At 49.0% G+C, this 17094-nt stretch overlaps 1 protein-coding gene and 1 pseudogene across 1 annotated transcript; both read right to left on the reverse strand.

The window, feature by feature from the left end:
* Positions 1-7399: 7399 nt before the first annotated feature.
* Positions 7400-7512, reverse strand: LOC142444017 (U6 spliceosomal RNA; annotated as a pseudogene).
* Positions 7513-11016: 3504 nt separating this feature from the next.
* Positions 11017-14677, reverse strand: SHISA3 (shisa family member 3). The gene is made up of 2 exons (XM_075544994.1): positions 14401-14677; positions 11017-11456 (listed from the first exon to the last, which is right to left on the reverse strand). Exons 1-2 carry the CDS (start codon positions 14675-14677, stop codon positions 11017-11019), a joined length of 717 nt encoding a protein of 238 aa, XP_075401109.1.
* Positions 14678-17094: the final 2417 nt, after the last annotated feature.

Raw genomic sequence — 17094 nt, forward strand, 5'->3', positions numbered from 1 at the left:
CGGAGCCTTCCCAACCACTCCTTTGACCAAGTTTCGCCAGTCACATGGGAAGGAAGTACCTGGGGAAATGCTGAAATGATGCGTGGGAGAGAAAACTGTGGGATCCATTGGAAGTGGAGACAATAGCTTTATCAAGAGACGCTTCCTCTGGTAAACGGGAAACAACTACAACCGGGAAAGCTCCCAATGCTCTCAGAGAGGCGAGGAAGAAGAGCAGAGGAGTTGCTGGCTCTACCGGGGTTCTTAGCATTCACGTGAAATGTGGTGTGGGGTCCCAGTGAGTGGTCTGCAAATCCTGTCGCAAGTCATTTTCACATTCAGCTTCACCTCCCCTTAGAATAAGCAGGGTTTATATTGTCGTCTGATGCCCTCTAAAGAGGAAACAGACTAGCAATGCATGCCCCTAAATCCACTACGTCATCCCCACTTAAAATCGGCTTGAACATCGGACCCAAAGCTTCATTTCAGTAACACCAAGCCACTTCATTTTAATGAGGAGAGGTCTTCCAACCTGGGTAATTTCACAAGTAAGCTAATAAAAATTGTTGGAAAATAAGGGAAAAAAATTTTTTTCACTATGCACTTTTATTGCTTTCAAGTTCAAACCATGTAACTACCCATTTGTATAAGCATTTCCCGTAAGAATAATTTTATTAACAGCTGATGTTTCATTGGAAACTTAAAATAGCCATGTGTTCTTAAAAATGGGATCCCTGTTGGCTTCCTTAATTGTTTAGCATGCCATAAATTCTTATTTTCCCTAAACTGAGTCAGAACTTTTAGATTGTGCAGAGATAAAGTGATCCCAACCCCTTGGCTGTGCACATATTCAGGAAGATATCCTTGGTTATCTCATTTTAAAAAAATCATTTTATTGAGGGCTCGTACAACTCATAACAATCCATATATACATCGATTGTGTGTCAAGCACATTTCTACATTTGTTGCCCTCATCATTCTCAAAACATTTGCTTTCTACTTGAGCTCTTGCCATCAACTCCTCATTTTTACCCCTCCCTCCCCGCTTTCCCTCTTGCATGAACCCTTGATAATTTATAAATTATTATTATTTTGTCCTATCTTATACTTCCCAACATCTTTCTCCACCCACTTTTCTGTTGTCCATCCCCCAGGGAGAAGGTTATATGTAGATCCTTGTAATCGCTTCCCCCTTTCCAACCCACCCTCCCAGTATCGCCACTCTCACCACTGGTCCTGAAGGGATCATCTGTCCTGGATTCCATGTGTTCCTATCTGTACCAGTGTACATCCTCTGGTCTGGCCAGATTTGTAAGGTAGAATTGGGATCATGCTAGTGGGACAGGGGTTGGGGGGGTGGCAGGAAGCACTTAAGAACTAGAGGAAAGTTGACTATTTCATCGTTGCTACATTGCACCCTGGCTGGCTGGTCTCCTCCCCACGGTTATCTCATTTTAAAGAGAAATGTTTCCTATGGATTGCAGTCCTTTTGCTAAATTCTCCAACATGACAGGTGGCTATGGAGAGCACCAGTTTTCTTCTGGCCTCTCAGACCATACATTCTGGTCAACTGCAGGAATGTCCTCTGTGTCGAGGAGAAGTCCCCAGGGTGCCAGCATTTTACGTAGTCAGCTGCAACCACAACGTTGGAGGTTCAAGTTGGCCCAAAGGCAACTTGGAATCTACCAGAGAAAGCCGCCTGGAGCACAGCTCTCCTCTGACCCGCAGGACGCTGTGTGCATGGTTCATTCTCAGCTCCACGGCCAGTGGTTTTCTTTGTTATTTTGCTTGCTGCTGCCCTCCGATGTATGGCGATCCCCGAATGTCAGAGCACACAACCCCATCAAGCGTTCTTGGCTCGAAGAAGTAGGTCACCAGCCCTTTCTTCCACGGAGCAGCTGATATGAACAGTCCACCAATTGATAGGCGATCAGTTGATCACAAACCACTTGTGCTACCCACACTCCTAGGTTAGCTTGACAGTATGTCAAATACAAGCTAAAATCCAAAAGCATTGCTGGAAAAGCATAATCCTTTATTAAACAAAGTTATCAAGATGGGAATCTATGGTTTCATTGCAATCCTCCATCTAAGTCTCTACACTTGAAAAAACCCATGTTATTAACAATTCACATATCATACAATTCTCTGGTCTGAATGTATTCAAAGTTGTGCAATCGCCACCATAATTTTGGATCAATTTCTTCATTCTTCAATTCATGATTATCAGCTCCCTATTTCCCTTGGCTACCCGGCATAACCCTAAGGAGCTTTTTTTAAAAAACCCATTTCTCTAACCCTTTAGGCACTCCTCTATAGCATACCAAATGACAGTTTCAACATCCGCAAGGGACTCAGTTCGTGTCTCTTGTAGAGGATCTTTGAATGTGCCTGATAAGCAGATGTCTGGGTGGGCAGGATCAGGCTGCAGGCTGGATAAGGTAAGGTTTCACCACACAGCCTTTACTGTCCTTGAAGAATGAACAGAAGCGGTGCTGGTCTGGGAAAACCCTCTCCGTGCAGCTTCCGTAGCCTCTTCCTTATATGTGCACTTTTCAGTTTTCTTTAAACATCATAATAAGCCCTCCTGTGTCCTCTGAGAAAATCCATGGAGATTACCCCTTTGGAATTTCAAGAAAGAGTTAATTTAACCTTCTGAGCTTACCTCTCAGCCTTGAGTTTAACTGACCCCTCGGATCTCTTTGAAGTCCCTGTTTGGATTGGCCTTTGTTTTTGAAGGTCCCTTAAGCAGACTAGGACATGCTGAGAGAATTTGTCTGCCATCATCCACTAACCACGGAGACACGGGTAAACACATTTTGCCTGGAGTATGCTTATGCATGTCTGAACTTGGCCTGTCGTTGCAATACTTGTTGACTCTCCCAACCTCCAGATTATCACTGACTCACTTTTTCCCCAGTAGAATCTCTGAAAAGATTGAGTAGTCTTTCTTCCTGAGCAAAAGGCCTCCTGGGCCCACGGCACCAGGCCTGTGGGATCTCGGAACAGATGCTGGCATGCAGATCCTGGCTCTGCTCTTACCTGGCTGGGAGCATGGAATTTAACCTCTCTGCCTCAGTTTCATCATTTGCAAAACAAGCAAGATAATAGTCCTTATTTCTCGATTGTGAGGATTAGATGATGCAATCCATAAACTGCATGGAACGCCACGTGGTATTTAATAGCTATGACTACAGCTGTGACTACTTCCTTGGCCACCTTTGAAAACATCAGTCTTCTATTTTTCACAATCATTGTGCTCAAGGAGGAGAGCTTGCAGGTATGAGCTGTTCATTCCTCAGCACTTTTCTACTTGGGTGTGGCTATAAATCTCCCCTGTGGGCTGGCTTACGGGTCTGTTTTCAGTGGGGGGAGTTCTGCCCCCTAGAGGACACTTTGGAAATCGGTCGACATATCTTTGGTATCAGCAAGAGTGCTGTTGGCATTCATTGGCCAGATCTCAATTCAAATAACATTCCCGCATGACATGGGACAGTCCACACAATCAAGACTTGACTTGTCAGTCATCACAGGCCCACTCATGTAGATGAGCATCCTGAGTGCATGGTTCCTATAAAGAGCATGCAGTTTACACTACTCTGAAACGAGGCTTTCTACTCCTGTAACGAGTTACAATCCAGGAACCCCACGGGGTAGTGCTCCTCTGATGTAAGGAATTCTCTGAAGCAGTCTTGCTTCGATAGCAGTAAGTTTGGGTTGGTTGGTGCCCAGTATGCAGTGAGAGTAGAGGAGCAGCAATAGAAGACCCTTGGCAAGAGGGACGGACTCAGCGGCTGCAACAATAAGCTCAAACATCGCAACGGTGAGAAGAGGGACGGACTCAGCGGCTGCAACAATAAGCTCAAACATCGCAACGGTGAGAAGAGGGACGGACTCAGCGGCTGCAACAATAAGCTCAAACATCGCAACGGTGAGGAGGATGCAGGGCGGGCAGTTTGGCCTTAGGTTGTGCAGAGGGTTGCTACGGTCACCACCCACTGGTGGCCCCTGACAGCGACAACAGCAACATCAGTGAGCCTGGTGGTGCTGCCAGGTTGTGCGGCTCACCCCCAGGCCAGTGGTCGGAACCCAGCAGCCTCTCCTCCGGAGAAAGATGAGGCTGTCCGCACCTGGGAAGATTGGCAAAGCCTGAGACCCCATATTGGGTCACTCTGAGTTGGAATAGACTTGATGACTGGGAGTTTGGTAAGATGCAGTGAAGGAGCCTCATGGCACAATGCTTATGCGCTTAGCTGCTAATGGATTGGTTGACGGTTCAAATCCACCAACTTCTCCCTGGAACAAAGATGTGGCAGTCTGCATCTGTAAACGTAACAGCCTTGGAAGCGCTGTGGATCATGATAAGTCTGAATCGACTTGACAGCAATGAATAATGTACAGTGCACTTTCCAGGTATATGACTACTGTGTCATTCAAAGGGAAATTAAAGATTGTTTTGTTCGAGGGGGCAGGGGATCTCATGAACATCAGTGGTGTGATTCCTGCTGTTAGAGTCATGAGACTTATAAACCAGGATAGGTCAGTAGTCACATTGCAGGGGTTCGGCTCAAGGAACTTCTGCACTGGCGTTCTCTCTTAGATGGGCCCAAGCCAGAAACCTCGAAATATATGACCACAAAACCTGTGAGTGCTGGAGCACAATGGATGGCCTTAGTAATATATGACCACAAAACCTGTGAGTGCTGGAGCACAATGGATGGCCTTAGAAATATATGACCACAAAACCTGTGAGTGCTGGAACACAATGGATGGCCTTGTTTCTCTGGACCTCGCCACATTCCCCTCTTTGACCCTGTGCGGCCTTCCCATTTTCTGTCACTTCTAGTAGAAAATGTTAGCAATGTCCTTCTCAGACAGGGTTCACCTTACCTGAGTTCCAAGTTCTGCAGGTTTTATTGAACTTTCCCTCTATCTATACCATTTGAAGAGCCCTAGGGAACAGTGGTTCAGAGCTTCCCTGATAACCAAAGGGCCAGCAGTTCAGGCCTACCAGCCCCTCTGTGGGAGCAAGAGGTGGCTGGCTGTTTGTGCAAAAATTGCAGCTCTCACAGTTCAACTCTGCCTTGTACGGTCTCTCAGGGTCAACGTCACGGCAGTGCTTCCTGTGGGTAGGGGTTATGTGCTGTGGGGACACTGTGTTGGTTTGGCTCTTTGTTTCAATCGCATGCATGGTAGGTTATATGATCTGTGCACTTCATTTTAGAGAATGGCACCGATTCTCATGGAACAGCAGGCCAGCGATCAAAGGACGCACTGCACGGGGGAAATCTGCTGCTCAGCCCTCTTTAGAGTGCTGGGAAGCAAGGAGGCTATTGTGAGGGCCCAGGTGTGCCTGACCAGAGCCACGGCATTTTTCAGCAGCCTTGTATGCATGTGGAAGTTGGACCTTGAGCAAGGAAGACCAAGGAAGAATCTATGCATTTGAATTTAACTTATGCACCAACCACTGAAGTTAGAGATGCAGAAATTAAAGAAATTCTACCACTGACATTGGTCAGGTATGGATCAAATATGAACTAAAGGTGCATTGTTAGGTGGCAATTGGGATGCAACTGTTGGAGACAACGATGAAGGAACAGCACTTGACAAATAGGCTCTTATGACAGAAACAAAGCTGGAGATCGCTTTGCAAGAATAACCAATAACTTCTTCATCACAAATACCTTTTTCAACAACACAAAAAGCTTTCCATGTGGACTTCTCCAGATGAAATACACAGAAATCAAATTGCATCTCTGGAAAGACACGATGCTCAATAGCAGCAGCTAAAACCAAGTGAGGGGCAAATTGTAGAACAGACCACCAATTGTTCACCTGTAAGTTCAGGTTGAAGCTGAAGGAAATCCAGACAAGTCCACGGGAGCCAAAATAGGACCTTGAATCTGTCACTGAATTGTGAGATCATCTCGAGAACAGATTTGATGCATCGAACACTAATGACAGTACACCTGAGGAGCTGTGGGAGGACATCGAGACCGCATTCCTGGAAAAAGCGGGAATGTCATTAAAAAGACACGACCGAAAGAAAAGATCAAAGTGGACGTCCGAAGGGACTCTGGAACTGTCTCTTAATCCTAAAGTAGCTAAGGAAAATGGAAACAATGATGAAGTCATAGACCTGAACAGAACATTTCAAAGGGCAGCTCGAGAAGACACAGTCAAATATTATAATAAAAAATGCAAAGACCTAGAGGGAGAAAACCCGAAAGGAAGAGCATGCTTGCTGTGTGTTACACTGAAAGAATTCAAGAAAATTTCAAGCCTCCGGTTGCAATATTGAAAGATTCTCTGGGCAAAAGATTGCACGATGCAGGAAGCAGCAAAAGAAGATGGAAAGAAGCACAGAGTCACTTTACTACAAAGAACTAGGCTAGATTCCATTGTTTCGGGCAGTAGTGTATCAGCAAGAACCGATGGTAACAAAGGAAGAAGTTCAGTCTGCACAGAAAGCATTGGCCAAAAACAAGGCTCCAGGAATTGATGGAACTTTAATTGAAATGGTTCAACACACTCATGAAGCACTGGAAGCACATTCTTGTCTATACCAGGAAATTGGAAAGACACCTACATGGCCAACTGACAAGGAGGTCCACATCTGAAAGAATGGTAACTCAACAGAATGCTCAAATTAGAGTACAATATCATTGAGATCACATGCAAGTAAAATGTTGCTGAAGATGATCCGACAGAGTTTGCAATAGTATATTGACAGAGAGCTGCCAGAGACTCAGGACAGTTTCAACAGATGTGGAACAAGGGATAACTTTGTTGATATCAGATGGATCTTGGCTGAAAGCAGAAAATACCAGATGATGTTTACTTACTTATATTGACTTTACAAAGGCATTCAACTGTGTGAATCATAACAAATAATTGATAGCCTTGAGAAAATTCCAGAACACTTCATTGTGCTCGTGTGGAACCTGCACATGGATCAAGAAGTCATAATCTGAACAGAACAAGGGCATCCTGTATGGTTTAAAATCAAGAAAGGTGTGTGAATCAGGGTTGTATATTCTTACCATGTTTACTCAGTCTTTATGCTGAGCAAATAATCAGAGAAGCTGGATTATAGGAAGAACAATGAGGCATCGGGAATGGAGTAAGTCTTCTTAATAACACAACGTAGTTTACTGAAAGTGAGGTGGACCTGAAGCACTTGCTGATGACGATCAAAGATTGTAGCCTTCAGAGTGGATTACAACTCAAGGTACAGAATAGAAAAAACAGACAACCAGACCAACAGGTAACATCATGATACAGAGAGAAAAGGTTGAAGTTGTCAAGGATTGTGTCTTGCTTGGATCCACAACCAACGCTCGTGGAAGCAGCAGTCAAGACATCAAAAGACACATTGCCTTAGGTAAATCTGTTGCATAAACCCATTCATTTATTTATTTAAAATATGGGATGCTTCGCGAATTTGCGTGTCATCCTTGCGCAGGGGGCATGCTCATCCTCTCTGTATTGCTCCAACTGCAAAGCCCTCTTTAAAGTGTTGACAAGCAAGGGTGCCTCGAGGACTAGGGTGGGCCTGACCAAAGCCTAGTATTTCAATGGCCTCCTAAGCATGTAAAAGCTGCACATTGGACTGGGGAGAGCTAAGAAAGATGCATGCAGTTGCATGAGGCTGCTGGTGACGAGTATTGGAAGTACTGTGGCCTGCAGAAAAGAACCAACCAACCTGTCTTGGAAGAAGTGCGTTCAGAATGCTCCTTAGAGGCCAGGACGGAGCGAGTCTGACTCGTGGACTTTGAACATGTTGTCAGCAGAAGCTAGTCCCTGGTGAAAGACAGCATGCTTGATGAAGTAGAGTGGCGTCAGAAAAGAGGCACTCCTGGCTGAGATGGACTGACACGGTGCACTCCAAAATGGGCTCAAGCAGAACAACACTTCTGAGGACTGGGCAGAACCAGGCAGTGTTTCATTCCATTGTACATAGTCGCTCTGACTCAAAACTGACTCACTCGATGGCACAGAACACGAAAAGGACATGCTAGAGAGAGCTCGTCAAACACCACAGGATTTAGGATCACGGTCTCAGAAGGAGCCCTGGTGGCATGTATGTCAGTTACATGCTGGGCTGCCAACTGCAAAGTCAGCCATGTGAACCCACTCCGAAACCCATCACGGTAGTTCTGTAGGGTCGCCATCACTGGTAATCCAATCAATGGCAATGAGTTTGCACGTGGGTTTTTGCCTTAGTGGGAGAGGCTGGGCCTTGTGATCCTGAAATCTCTAGTGGATTCCAAGTGCAGCAAGGCATCCAACCCTCGAAGCGGGTGCCCCCTGATGTTGGAATCTGTGTTTGTATAACTCCAATAGAATTTCTGAAATGTAGGTTGATTTTTTGTTTTCCCTTGATATAAAAAGACCTTTGTCAATGTCCAGGTGGAATTGTTGAGCATGCATTAGACTGCTAACCTCAGGGCCGACAGTTTAAACCCTCCAGCTATTCTGAGGGACATCGATGAGACTCCCTGCTCTCTCAAAGATGTACAACCTTGGACAGCCTATGTGGTGAGTAGGTGCCATTGAATCAGTTCCAACTCCTTGTGCAAGGATGACCCTGTGTACAACAGTTGTCGTTATATGTGAGCCCATTGCTGCAGCCACTGTGGCACTCCATCTCCTATGTGTCCTCCTTGTCACTCCTATCCACTTTACCAAACAAGATGTCCTTTTCCAGGGACTGACCTCTCTTGATAACACAAAGTATGTGCGAGGACGTATGAGAACCCTGTATAGGAATTGGGGTTTTGGGGTTGTTTGTTGTTTGTTTTGAAGTTCAGGCCTCTGTCATAAAGGACGTGGAGATTCAAAGCAGATGCCTGAGTAGGAATCTTGGCCCTAGTGTTGACTGGCCATAGAATCTGGCAAGTTACTTTCTCTTCTGTGTCTCCATTTTCAAAATGGGAACGATGCTATTTCCCTGCTGGTTGGAAAATGAAATGAGCTGACACCTGTAGCTACTTAGAAGAGTGGGTGGTTGGCTCATAATAGAGCTCGATCAAGGTTAACTTCAACTTGTAAAAGGACTCGCACACAGCAGACACAGAAGCTGGTTAAGTGACTGATTGTTAACCGAAAGGCCAACCCTTCCAAGCCACCCACCTCTTTTCGGGAGAAAGATGCGGCAGTCTGTTTCCATAAAGATGGGCTGGCGGGCTAGTTTGACTCTGCATTATAAGGTCACTAGGCATCCGAATACATTGGAGGGCACTAGGTTTGCTTGGGGGATTGTAGGACAACGACTATGAGAATATAAATTCCTCTAAATCTAGGCTTCCAGGTAGCTAATGTAAATGGCAGAAGTCGCCAGGTGGGAGAGATCCAGCAAGAAGTGACAGAAGGAAAATATCTCTTCTTCAGCATTGCCACATCTTCTCTGTGTCAAAAGAAGCCAGACCTCTGGCTTCTTCAAAGACCTGTACTGCTCTTTAAGTCTGTGTCAGCCAAAGGCCCCGTCCCAGAGTTGTGTGAAGCCCACAAGCGGAGGCCTCTATAAAATCCTTTTCCTTCTCAGCTTTTATGAGTCTTTTTTTAGAGCAATTTGAAACCATTGCAAAATACTTTTGTTGTTGTTTTTTAATCTCAAAACATGAAATGTGTGTTAACATTTTCTTTTATTGACTCATAAGGACTATCATCAAGGAGGTACGAATGAAGCGCTTTGATTTAACATTTCAAATAGACTGTGAAAACATCATATATTCCATTTATTGTCACCCAGCAAGACATATATGCTGAGGGATGTAGTCATCAGACATGGCATTCAATAGCGTGTTGGGTATGTAACATTAGATGTTAATAACCAAGAGCTGGACTTGCACTAGCACAGTGATCAGTGACATGGTCATTACAGTGTGACTTCTAAATAATTAGTACCTTTCAAGGTGCTCAATACAGTAAATTACAAACCTTCACATTTGTACATAACTCATTTTACAAATAAATGTTTTAAGACCCACCTGTTCAACTTTTATTTAAACACAAAATATTGCTGAACAAGTCTGCAAGAATAAATACTCCCTCGGGTGAGTTTCAGGGGTGGCCGGGAGCAGGGGTGGTAGAAATGCTTTTACATAGGATGTGTGTAACTGTGTATATCTGGACAACTGTTTAAAACATTCACCTTCTCGTGTAGTCTTTGAAACCTTGTGTCCTGGAAACAAACACTCTTGCATGTTAAACATAATTTAGTTACTAATTTAAAAAGTAACTATTTCTCCTTCAGTTAATATTATTTATGGTTAGATTGATTCCAAGAGTATAAATAGGTGGTTTACAGTCCCCCTCCTTGTACTTAGTAGCTAGCTTTTCAAGTGAACCTTTGATCATAACAATCAGGTATTGCTCTTTGCTTAATTATATATATATAATCATATAAGGAGCTCTGGTGACATAGTGGTTACTCATTGGGCTGCAAACCGTAAGGTCAGCAGTTCAAAACCACCAGCTGCTCCAAGGGAGAAAGACAAGGCTTTCTACTCCCATAAAAAGTTACAGTTTCAGAAACTCACAGGGGAAGGTCTACTGTGTCCTACAAGGTCATTATGAGTCAGAACTGCCTCAATGACAGTGAGTTTTTGAGAATGGCGTATAATTCGTGTTGTAGGATAAGGCATTCAACAATTTATCATGAATAAAATAAAAAGTGACCTCTGGCCCCTAGCTAAGTTGTGCAGCCAAGGAGCCCAACAGAAACAGGTCAGCCTATTTGCTACTTGCCAGCTTCACTGTTGCACATCTAGGGTAAAAGTAGCGGAAGTTGAAACGTGGCTGTCAGCACGTTTTCAAAGTCAGAAGGCCATCATCGAACTCCACCATCCTATGATGGAAGCCCCAAGGGGGTTGCGGGTCACGATTACAAGAAGGTGTAGTGTTTTCCTCACACTTTTCTCCAAGACATCATTCTGCTGCAAGGGCCATTCCTCAGCAACGCACGTGCCCTTGACAAACAGCACTCTGCCTGTCTGCCATCTCGCTACAGAGCGGCTTTGAGACTGTGGCCTGTTAACTGGAGCTGAAGTCTGGGCAGCTCTTCCCCGGCAGCGGGGGCTCCTGCTGGAGGGGGTAAGCAAAGTATTGAGGAGACACCAAGAAGCCGGATGGCTGGGTCAGGTGGATCGGGTGAGCGGTGCTGTAAGGCGGGGGCGGCGAGGGCACCAGGCAGCTTGGCTCGGCCCTGGCAAAGGAGAACCTACGGATGGAGCCCCCGGTGGAGCTGGAGCTGGTGGCTGTGCTGGACTGCCTGGAAGGTGCCCTGAGGTTCGTGGAGGTCAGGATCATGGGCAGGGTCTCTGTCTGATAGCTGCGGAGCGAGAAGCGGATCGGAGGCTGCGAGGGCTCCTTGGGTCTCAAGCAGGTGCAGCAGTAAATAGCCACTAAAGAGCCCAGGATGATGAACGCAATGAAGATGGAGCCGACGATCAGGAAGGGGACATAGACGGGCTCTAAAAGGCAAAAACAGACATACATAGGTGCTTGCGTAAGCGTCTCCCAGACTCAATCAGCTCAGGGTGGAAGGGAGGGGGAAGCCTGGGTATTACCACTACCGCTGTCAGCTCAACTTTGCAGAACTTGTGACTGGTAACTTATAAAGTGCAAACTGAGGACAGAATATTCTGGCTACCCCTAAAGGAGGGGATACTTTGGCCTCACTCCTAAAGGAGGGGATAGTATAGCCTGTTAGCAATTAGCCCTGCATTACACATCTGGAAATCAGAAAAGAACAAATCTATCCTCCTGGGGATGCTTTGGAAGGAAAGGTTAAGCTTTGGGTCACTCTATCTCTGGATACGGATCCTGGTGGCGCAATGTTTTAAGCACTAGGTCTCTACGTGCAAGGTTGGCACTTCAAATTCTCCAACAGCTCCTCTGGAGAAAGATGAGGCTGTCTGCTCCTGTAAAGACTGGCAGTCTCTGAAACCCTAGAGAGGAGGCTGTGTCTGGCCCGTTTAAGCAGGAACCAATTTGACTCCTATCTCTAGACGGAGTCGTGGTGGCCCGTGGTCGAAGTGGGTGGTGGCTAGCTGCCAGATCAGCACTGGAAGCTCACCAGCTGCCCCTCCAGAGAAAGAAGGGGCCGGCTGCTTGTGTAGAGCTTCCCAGCCTTGGAAACCCACGGGGGTAGGTCAGCTCTGTCCTATCAGATGCCGAGGTAGAAGCAACGATGGCGGTGAGGCTGGGTGAGACCTCTTTGTTCAAATACACAGCTTAGTTGTCATCGCCGTGAGGGCAATTGGGACTTTGACTTCTCTCTTGGGTGGAAAACCCAAGAATTTCCAATCAAACAAAGCAAAGAGGACTGAGCTTGTTCAAAGTGACCCACCACCTGAGCTTTTATGAGACTCTGGAACGAACGGGATAAAGAAATCCATAGTGGCCCCACTCTACTTGTGGCCTACCACCTCCCAAATTGGCAGCTCAAACCCCCTCTCTCCAGAAGTGGCCAGGAGGCCGTCTTCAGCTTCAACGACGCCACCTCTCCTCACTTAGCACCCAATCGCGGGGAAGGTCAGGCTGTTCTGTGATTTCCAGATTTTCTGTGAGAACACTCCTCAGAACAAACGTAGCTTCATCCTTTGTGTGTCTGGGCTGGGGGGTGAGGGGGCGTGGGGGTGGCAGGGTCAGAAAAAAAATGCCCCAGCTCAGAGGCCCACCGGAGAAGTTTCCCAAGGCCATGCTTAGCAGCAGAAGAATGAAAACATGGCCTGAGTAAGAGCCTACTGTAGGCCTGGAGACCCAACGGGAAGGCCACAGTAGACTCTATTTTCCAGATGTGGACATAAATTAGAAGCCAGTTTGACCTCCCTCAAGATGCACAGCCAGTTATAAGGTGGGCAGCTACCCACGCCTGACTGAGTTCCACCCACTCCGAAGTGTGAGCTCTTCCTTGCCCCTGTGGTGGAACGCAAGGACAAATGGGTAGGTCCATTTACTGATCCCTGTTAAACAACCATCTGCTCTCGATGGGTCCCCAGCCTAACTTCTGTGAACGAAATAGTCCCATTTGGGGACTGGAGATGAGGTCCAGAGTAGTTAAAGTAACCTGTCCCCAAGGTTACACAGCTAGCAGGTAACAGTGGCCTTTCCTCCAGGTTCCCAAGGTCCCACTAGTGCACTAACTGCCTGTCTGAACAGCAGAGTGAGGATGCCAGAGCTTTGGTCCCGGGAGGAGGCGGCGCCTGCTGTAAGGACAATCAGCGCTGGCCCCTGACAGGCTGCAAAGAAGTAGGTGCCCAGGGGTCCCTCACTGCCATCTAAGCTATCTGGACCCATAGCAACCCTGAGGGCCTATCTTTCTGATACGGGTGCTAGACAGTGCCCTACTGTCCACCGCACATCTTTTCTCCGGGAACTACCTCTCACGTGCTCTAGGTAAGTTGACACTGGACGTTAAATTCCTCGAGTCTCTTGGGGTTTTAATGGAGAAGGGACCCTTCTTTCCTGGGTTACCTGTCTCCCGGCCGAGATAACATAGGGTGAGGCCCTTGGGCACCGGCACAACGTTCTCCCCAGCCGCTCCTGCAGACCTCAAATCGCTCCATCTTCAAACCTCCACTCTAGGGTCCTGGCCCATCACCGGCTCTCGGCATCTCGGGTTTCCAGGCCGTAAACCATCGTAGGGAGCGCTAAAGTGTTTCCCTGATGTTCCGAAGCAAGCGAAAAACGTTTTTTTCTTGTTAAGTGTAAAGTTCTTCTGCTGGGGCTGTGATTTATTCCACTCCGAAGTGAGCGGAAATTTGACCTGTGTTTTCCGACGTGAGAATAGGGGGCGGGGAAGCCCCGGTGACCCCCGGGTTTCTAAATCTCCACCTAGGAGACCGGGATTTCTGAAAGGCGTGACAAGAGGGGGTGGGCCCAGAGCCGGTAATTCAATGCAGAGAAGTGAAAGGAAGTCTAAAGAATGGACTGCTGCTTAATAATAATAATAAAAAGTGGCTGGAGTTCCCTAGTCCCAGGCTTGGGGACGTGCGCGCCGCTAAAGGAGCTTGCCGGCGCTGTCCCCAAGCTCCGAAGCTCCGGGTGTGATCAGGGTGTGAAGTGGGGTGCCTTCGTTGCCCTCTAAAAAAACGCCAAAGGCAGCTTGATGCTGTCCCTAGCTCTTCTGCGCACCGTCCGGGCGCCCGGGTGTTACAACTTCTCCCCCCCCCCCCACCCAGGACCACCCGGTGCCAGCCCCACGGACCCTCTGAATTTGTGAACTTCCCACGAAACCAACCACTGAGCCAGCGCGCGCCAGCGGGAAACCAAGGGCAAGAAGTAAGGTCTGCCCGCCAGACCCAGCGCGCACCTGCCCGCTCCCCGCGGTGGGCCAGCCGGCCCTACCCCCGCGGCGGCGCCCACTTGGCGCACCAGGCCGGGCAGGGTGGGTGCCCCGGGCCCCGCACTTACGCGCTGTGATGCCGGGGTGCTCCAGCTCGCCGCGGTCGTTGGTGCAGCCGCCCTGCTCGAGCCGGGCGTCGGCGGCGGCGCAGCAGTAGCGCAGAGCGCAGGAACCGCAGCAGATGGTGGCGTCCAGCGTGTCGAAGTCCTCGGGACACTGGAAGCCCTCGTGGTAGTTGCCCTGCACGTCCACCCAGCCGTGGCAGTACTCGCCCGCCTGCTGGGCGCCCGCCGGGCCCCCGCGCAGCCAGCCCAGGAGGAGGCAGAGCGCCAGCAGCGGCCCCATGGCCGCGGGGCGCCCTGGGCGACGGGGAGAGGGACGCGGCCGCAGAGCGAAAGGCCGAGCGGCGCGCGAGGGGGCCGGGCACGCCGCGGAGCCACCTCCCCGGGCGGTCAAGGCCACGCCCGCGCGGCTCAGCAGGGGCCGGGCGCGCTCCGCAGGCCGGGGGTCAGCATGGCGCGCGGGGCGGGCTGGTGCGGGCGCCGGGGTCCCGCGGGAGGCGGCGGGCGAGACCGCTGCGGGGGCTCATCGCGCGCCCGACGCGAGGGCCGCCCCGAGCCCCGAGCCGCCTTCCTCTGCACGCCTCACCGGAGGCATCGCGCCCGGAGGTGGCAACTCCAGGACCGCGGAGCGCCCCGCCTGGTGGCGGTCGCCGGGTCGCGAGCGGAGCCTCGGGGAGGGGAGGAGACTGGCTTGCCCACGTGCGGGTCCCGGGGAGGAGCGGTCGCTCGGCCTCGGCCGTCTGTCTGTCACCCGAGCAGGAGTCGGCCCCGCCGCGGCTAAGTACAAACGGCCTGTCGGAGGCTGACAGCCCCGCCTGGAAGGCGTCTTTTAAAGAGGCCGAGGGAGGGGGAGGCGGCGAGGGTTAAGCAAGAGTCCGCCCTCCCGGGGCGCGCCGCCGCCGGAGGAAATCTGCGCGCCCTGGCGATTCCTTGGTATTTTCGGGTTCTCGCGGCGTCGTCGCCTCTCCCGGCCACCCCCGCCCACCGCGCTCCCCAGAACGTGACACTAATTAACCGGGAGGGACCAGATACCGCCCCCCCGCCCCCCCCCACAATCCTGTCCAACTGTCGCACAGCCCGGGAAACTCCATTGCCTGGGAGAGGGCAGCCGGGTTTCTGTCCCATCCACGCGCACTCGGCGGCGCACCGAGGCGCACATTTTCCTTTTTCGGCGTTACAATTTTAACAAAGAGAACGAAAGGTGCCTGGGGTTTGTCCAATCGTTCATCGCCTGTGGCTGAGATTCAGACTCGTTTCCCCAGACCCCCGGTTCGAGACCGATGAGATTTGTAAGGGGCGCCAAATGTGGCATTGACCTTGTCACTTACGTGCGCGCAGTTTTGGAGGGTGGGGTGGGAGGACGGCACTTTTACACAAACGTGCACAGGCTGGCGCCGTTGGGTGTCCCCTAAACTGCGCGCCGCCACCGCGGGATGAAGAATCGCAGCCTGGGACCAGCCACCAGCCCACAGAACCTCAAACACCACGACTTCTCCAGCCAAGGAAAGGGAAGCGCAAAATGCATGATAACCCAGCCCATCTGAACTTCAGTTCAGGCGAAGAAACAGCTTTGTTTAAACGATGTGTCCCCAGCCGTGCTGTGCTGAGGGCGCACGGCTCCTAACTCAGCGACGTCACGGCTCTAAGAAACCGGTGCGAAGGGAACGGGGCTTTGGTTTTTACTGCATCCTCAACTTCCTCTCAGCGTGTTCATTAGAGTGTGTGAATATGTCCGGCGCATCTCGACCCATTTGTCCAGCCCGCTGAATGCTCGTGTCACTGATTTAGATGTGGGCAAGTTGGGGGGGAACAAAGGAACAAAGTGCGCCGGGCACAGAGTTGATCACACTGCAGTTCCCGATTGTCTGCCCGGCTCCATTCTTGAGAAGGATGGGTTAAACACACCCAAACAAACCTCTTCATAACACCAAAACGGCTTCTTTTAAAAATATAAATTGAAGTATACTCCAAGTAAAGATAAACATCTAACCTCTCATTTTAAATATTTGGGATTAGTATTTAGTTAAGAGAATGTAAAAGCAATGTTCAACAATTCACAGGGTGCCCAGGGCTTGTGTAAATATCGAATTCTTATCCTCTTCAAGAAATAGATATTTCTTTAGGCCCTTTAGTAAAACCAAATTAGCGTCAGGCTTTGGTCCCAGACAAAGGGATGTTTTCAGTTTGTTTGTTTTCAACCTTGGAGCAAAGACAACAACCTTTGCAGACGTTTCCTGGGGACTGCGTTTGATATTTTTGGACGTGTACTTGCCACACCGAAAGATTTGCTGTTGTTCTGTTTTAAGAGTGTAGGCTTTAATTTAAATATGTTTTCTTGTTTTGGTTTTTTTAAAAAATATGTTTTATTGTAAACCCGGCCTGGGAAAGGAAAGGGAAAAGTCATGCAGGAGCCACCGTCACCGTGCCGTTATAATAAGACGATAAAACCACAAAGACATGTTTACTGCTAATAACTTTCCCAGAGTCACACCTCCATATTATTTTTGTTAAATTTGAAAGGAATTTCATTACATCATAATTGCATAGCGATCCGCAGCAGCAGCAGCGACTCTAGCTGGTCCCCCAAGGGTCAAGTTACTCTCTCATTATCCAGCTGTTCTTTGATAGCATTAATATTTTAAGGAGTGATTTGTTGGCGCTTCCCTCCCATTAATTACATTCTCCGTGCCACATCGGGAT

The sequence above is a fragment of the Tenrec ecaudatus genome, chromosome 3 (genome assembly GCF_050624435.1).
Source record: "Tenrec ecaudatus isolate mTenEca1 chromosome 3, mTenEca1.hap1, whole genome shotgun sequence".
Classification (NCBI taxonomy): Eukaryota; Metazoa; Chordata; class Mammalia; order Afrosoricida; family Tenrecidae; genus Tenrec; species Tenrec ecaudatus.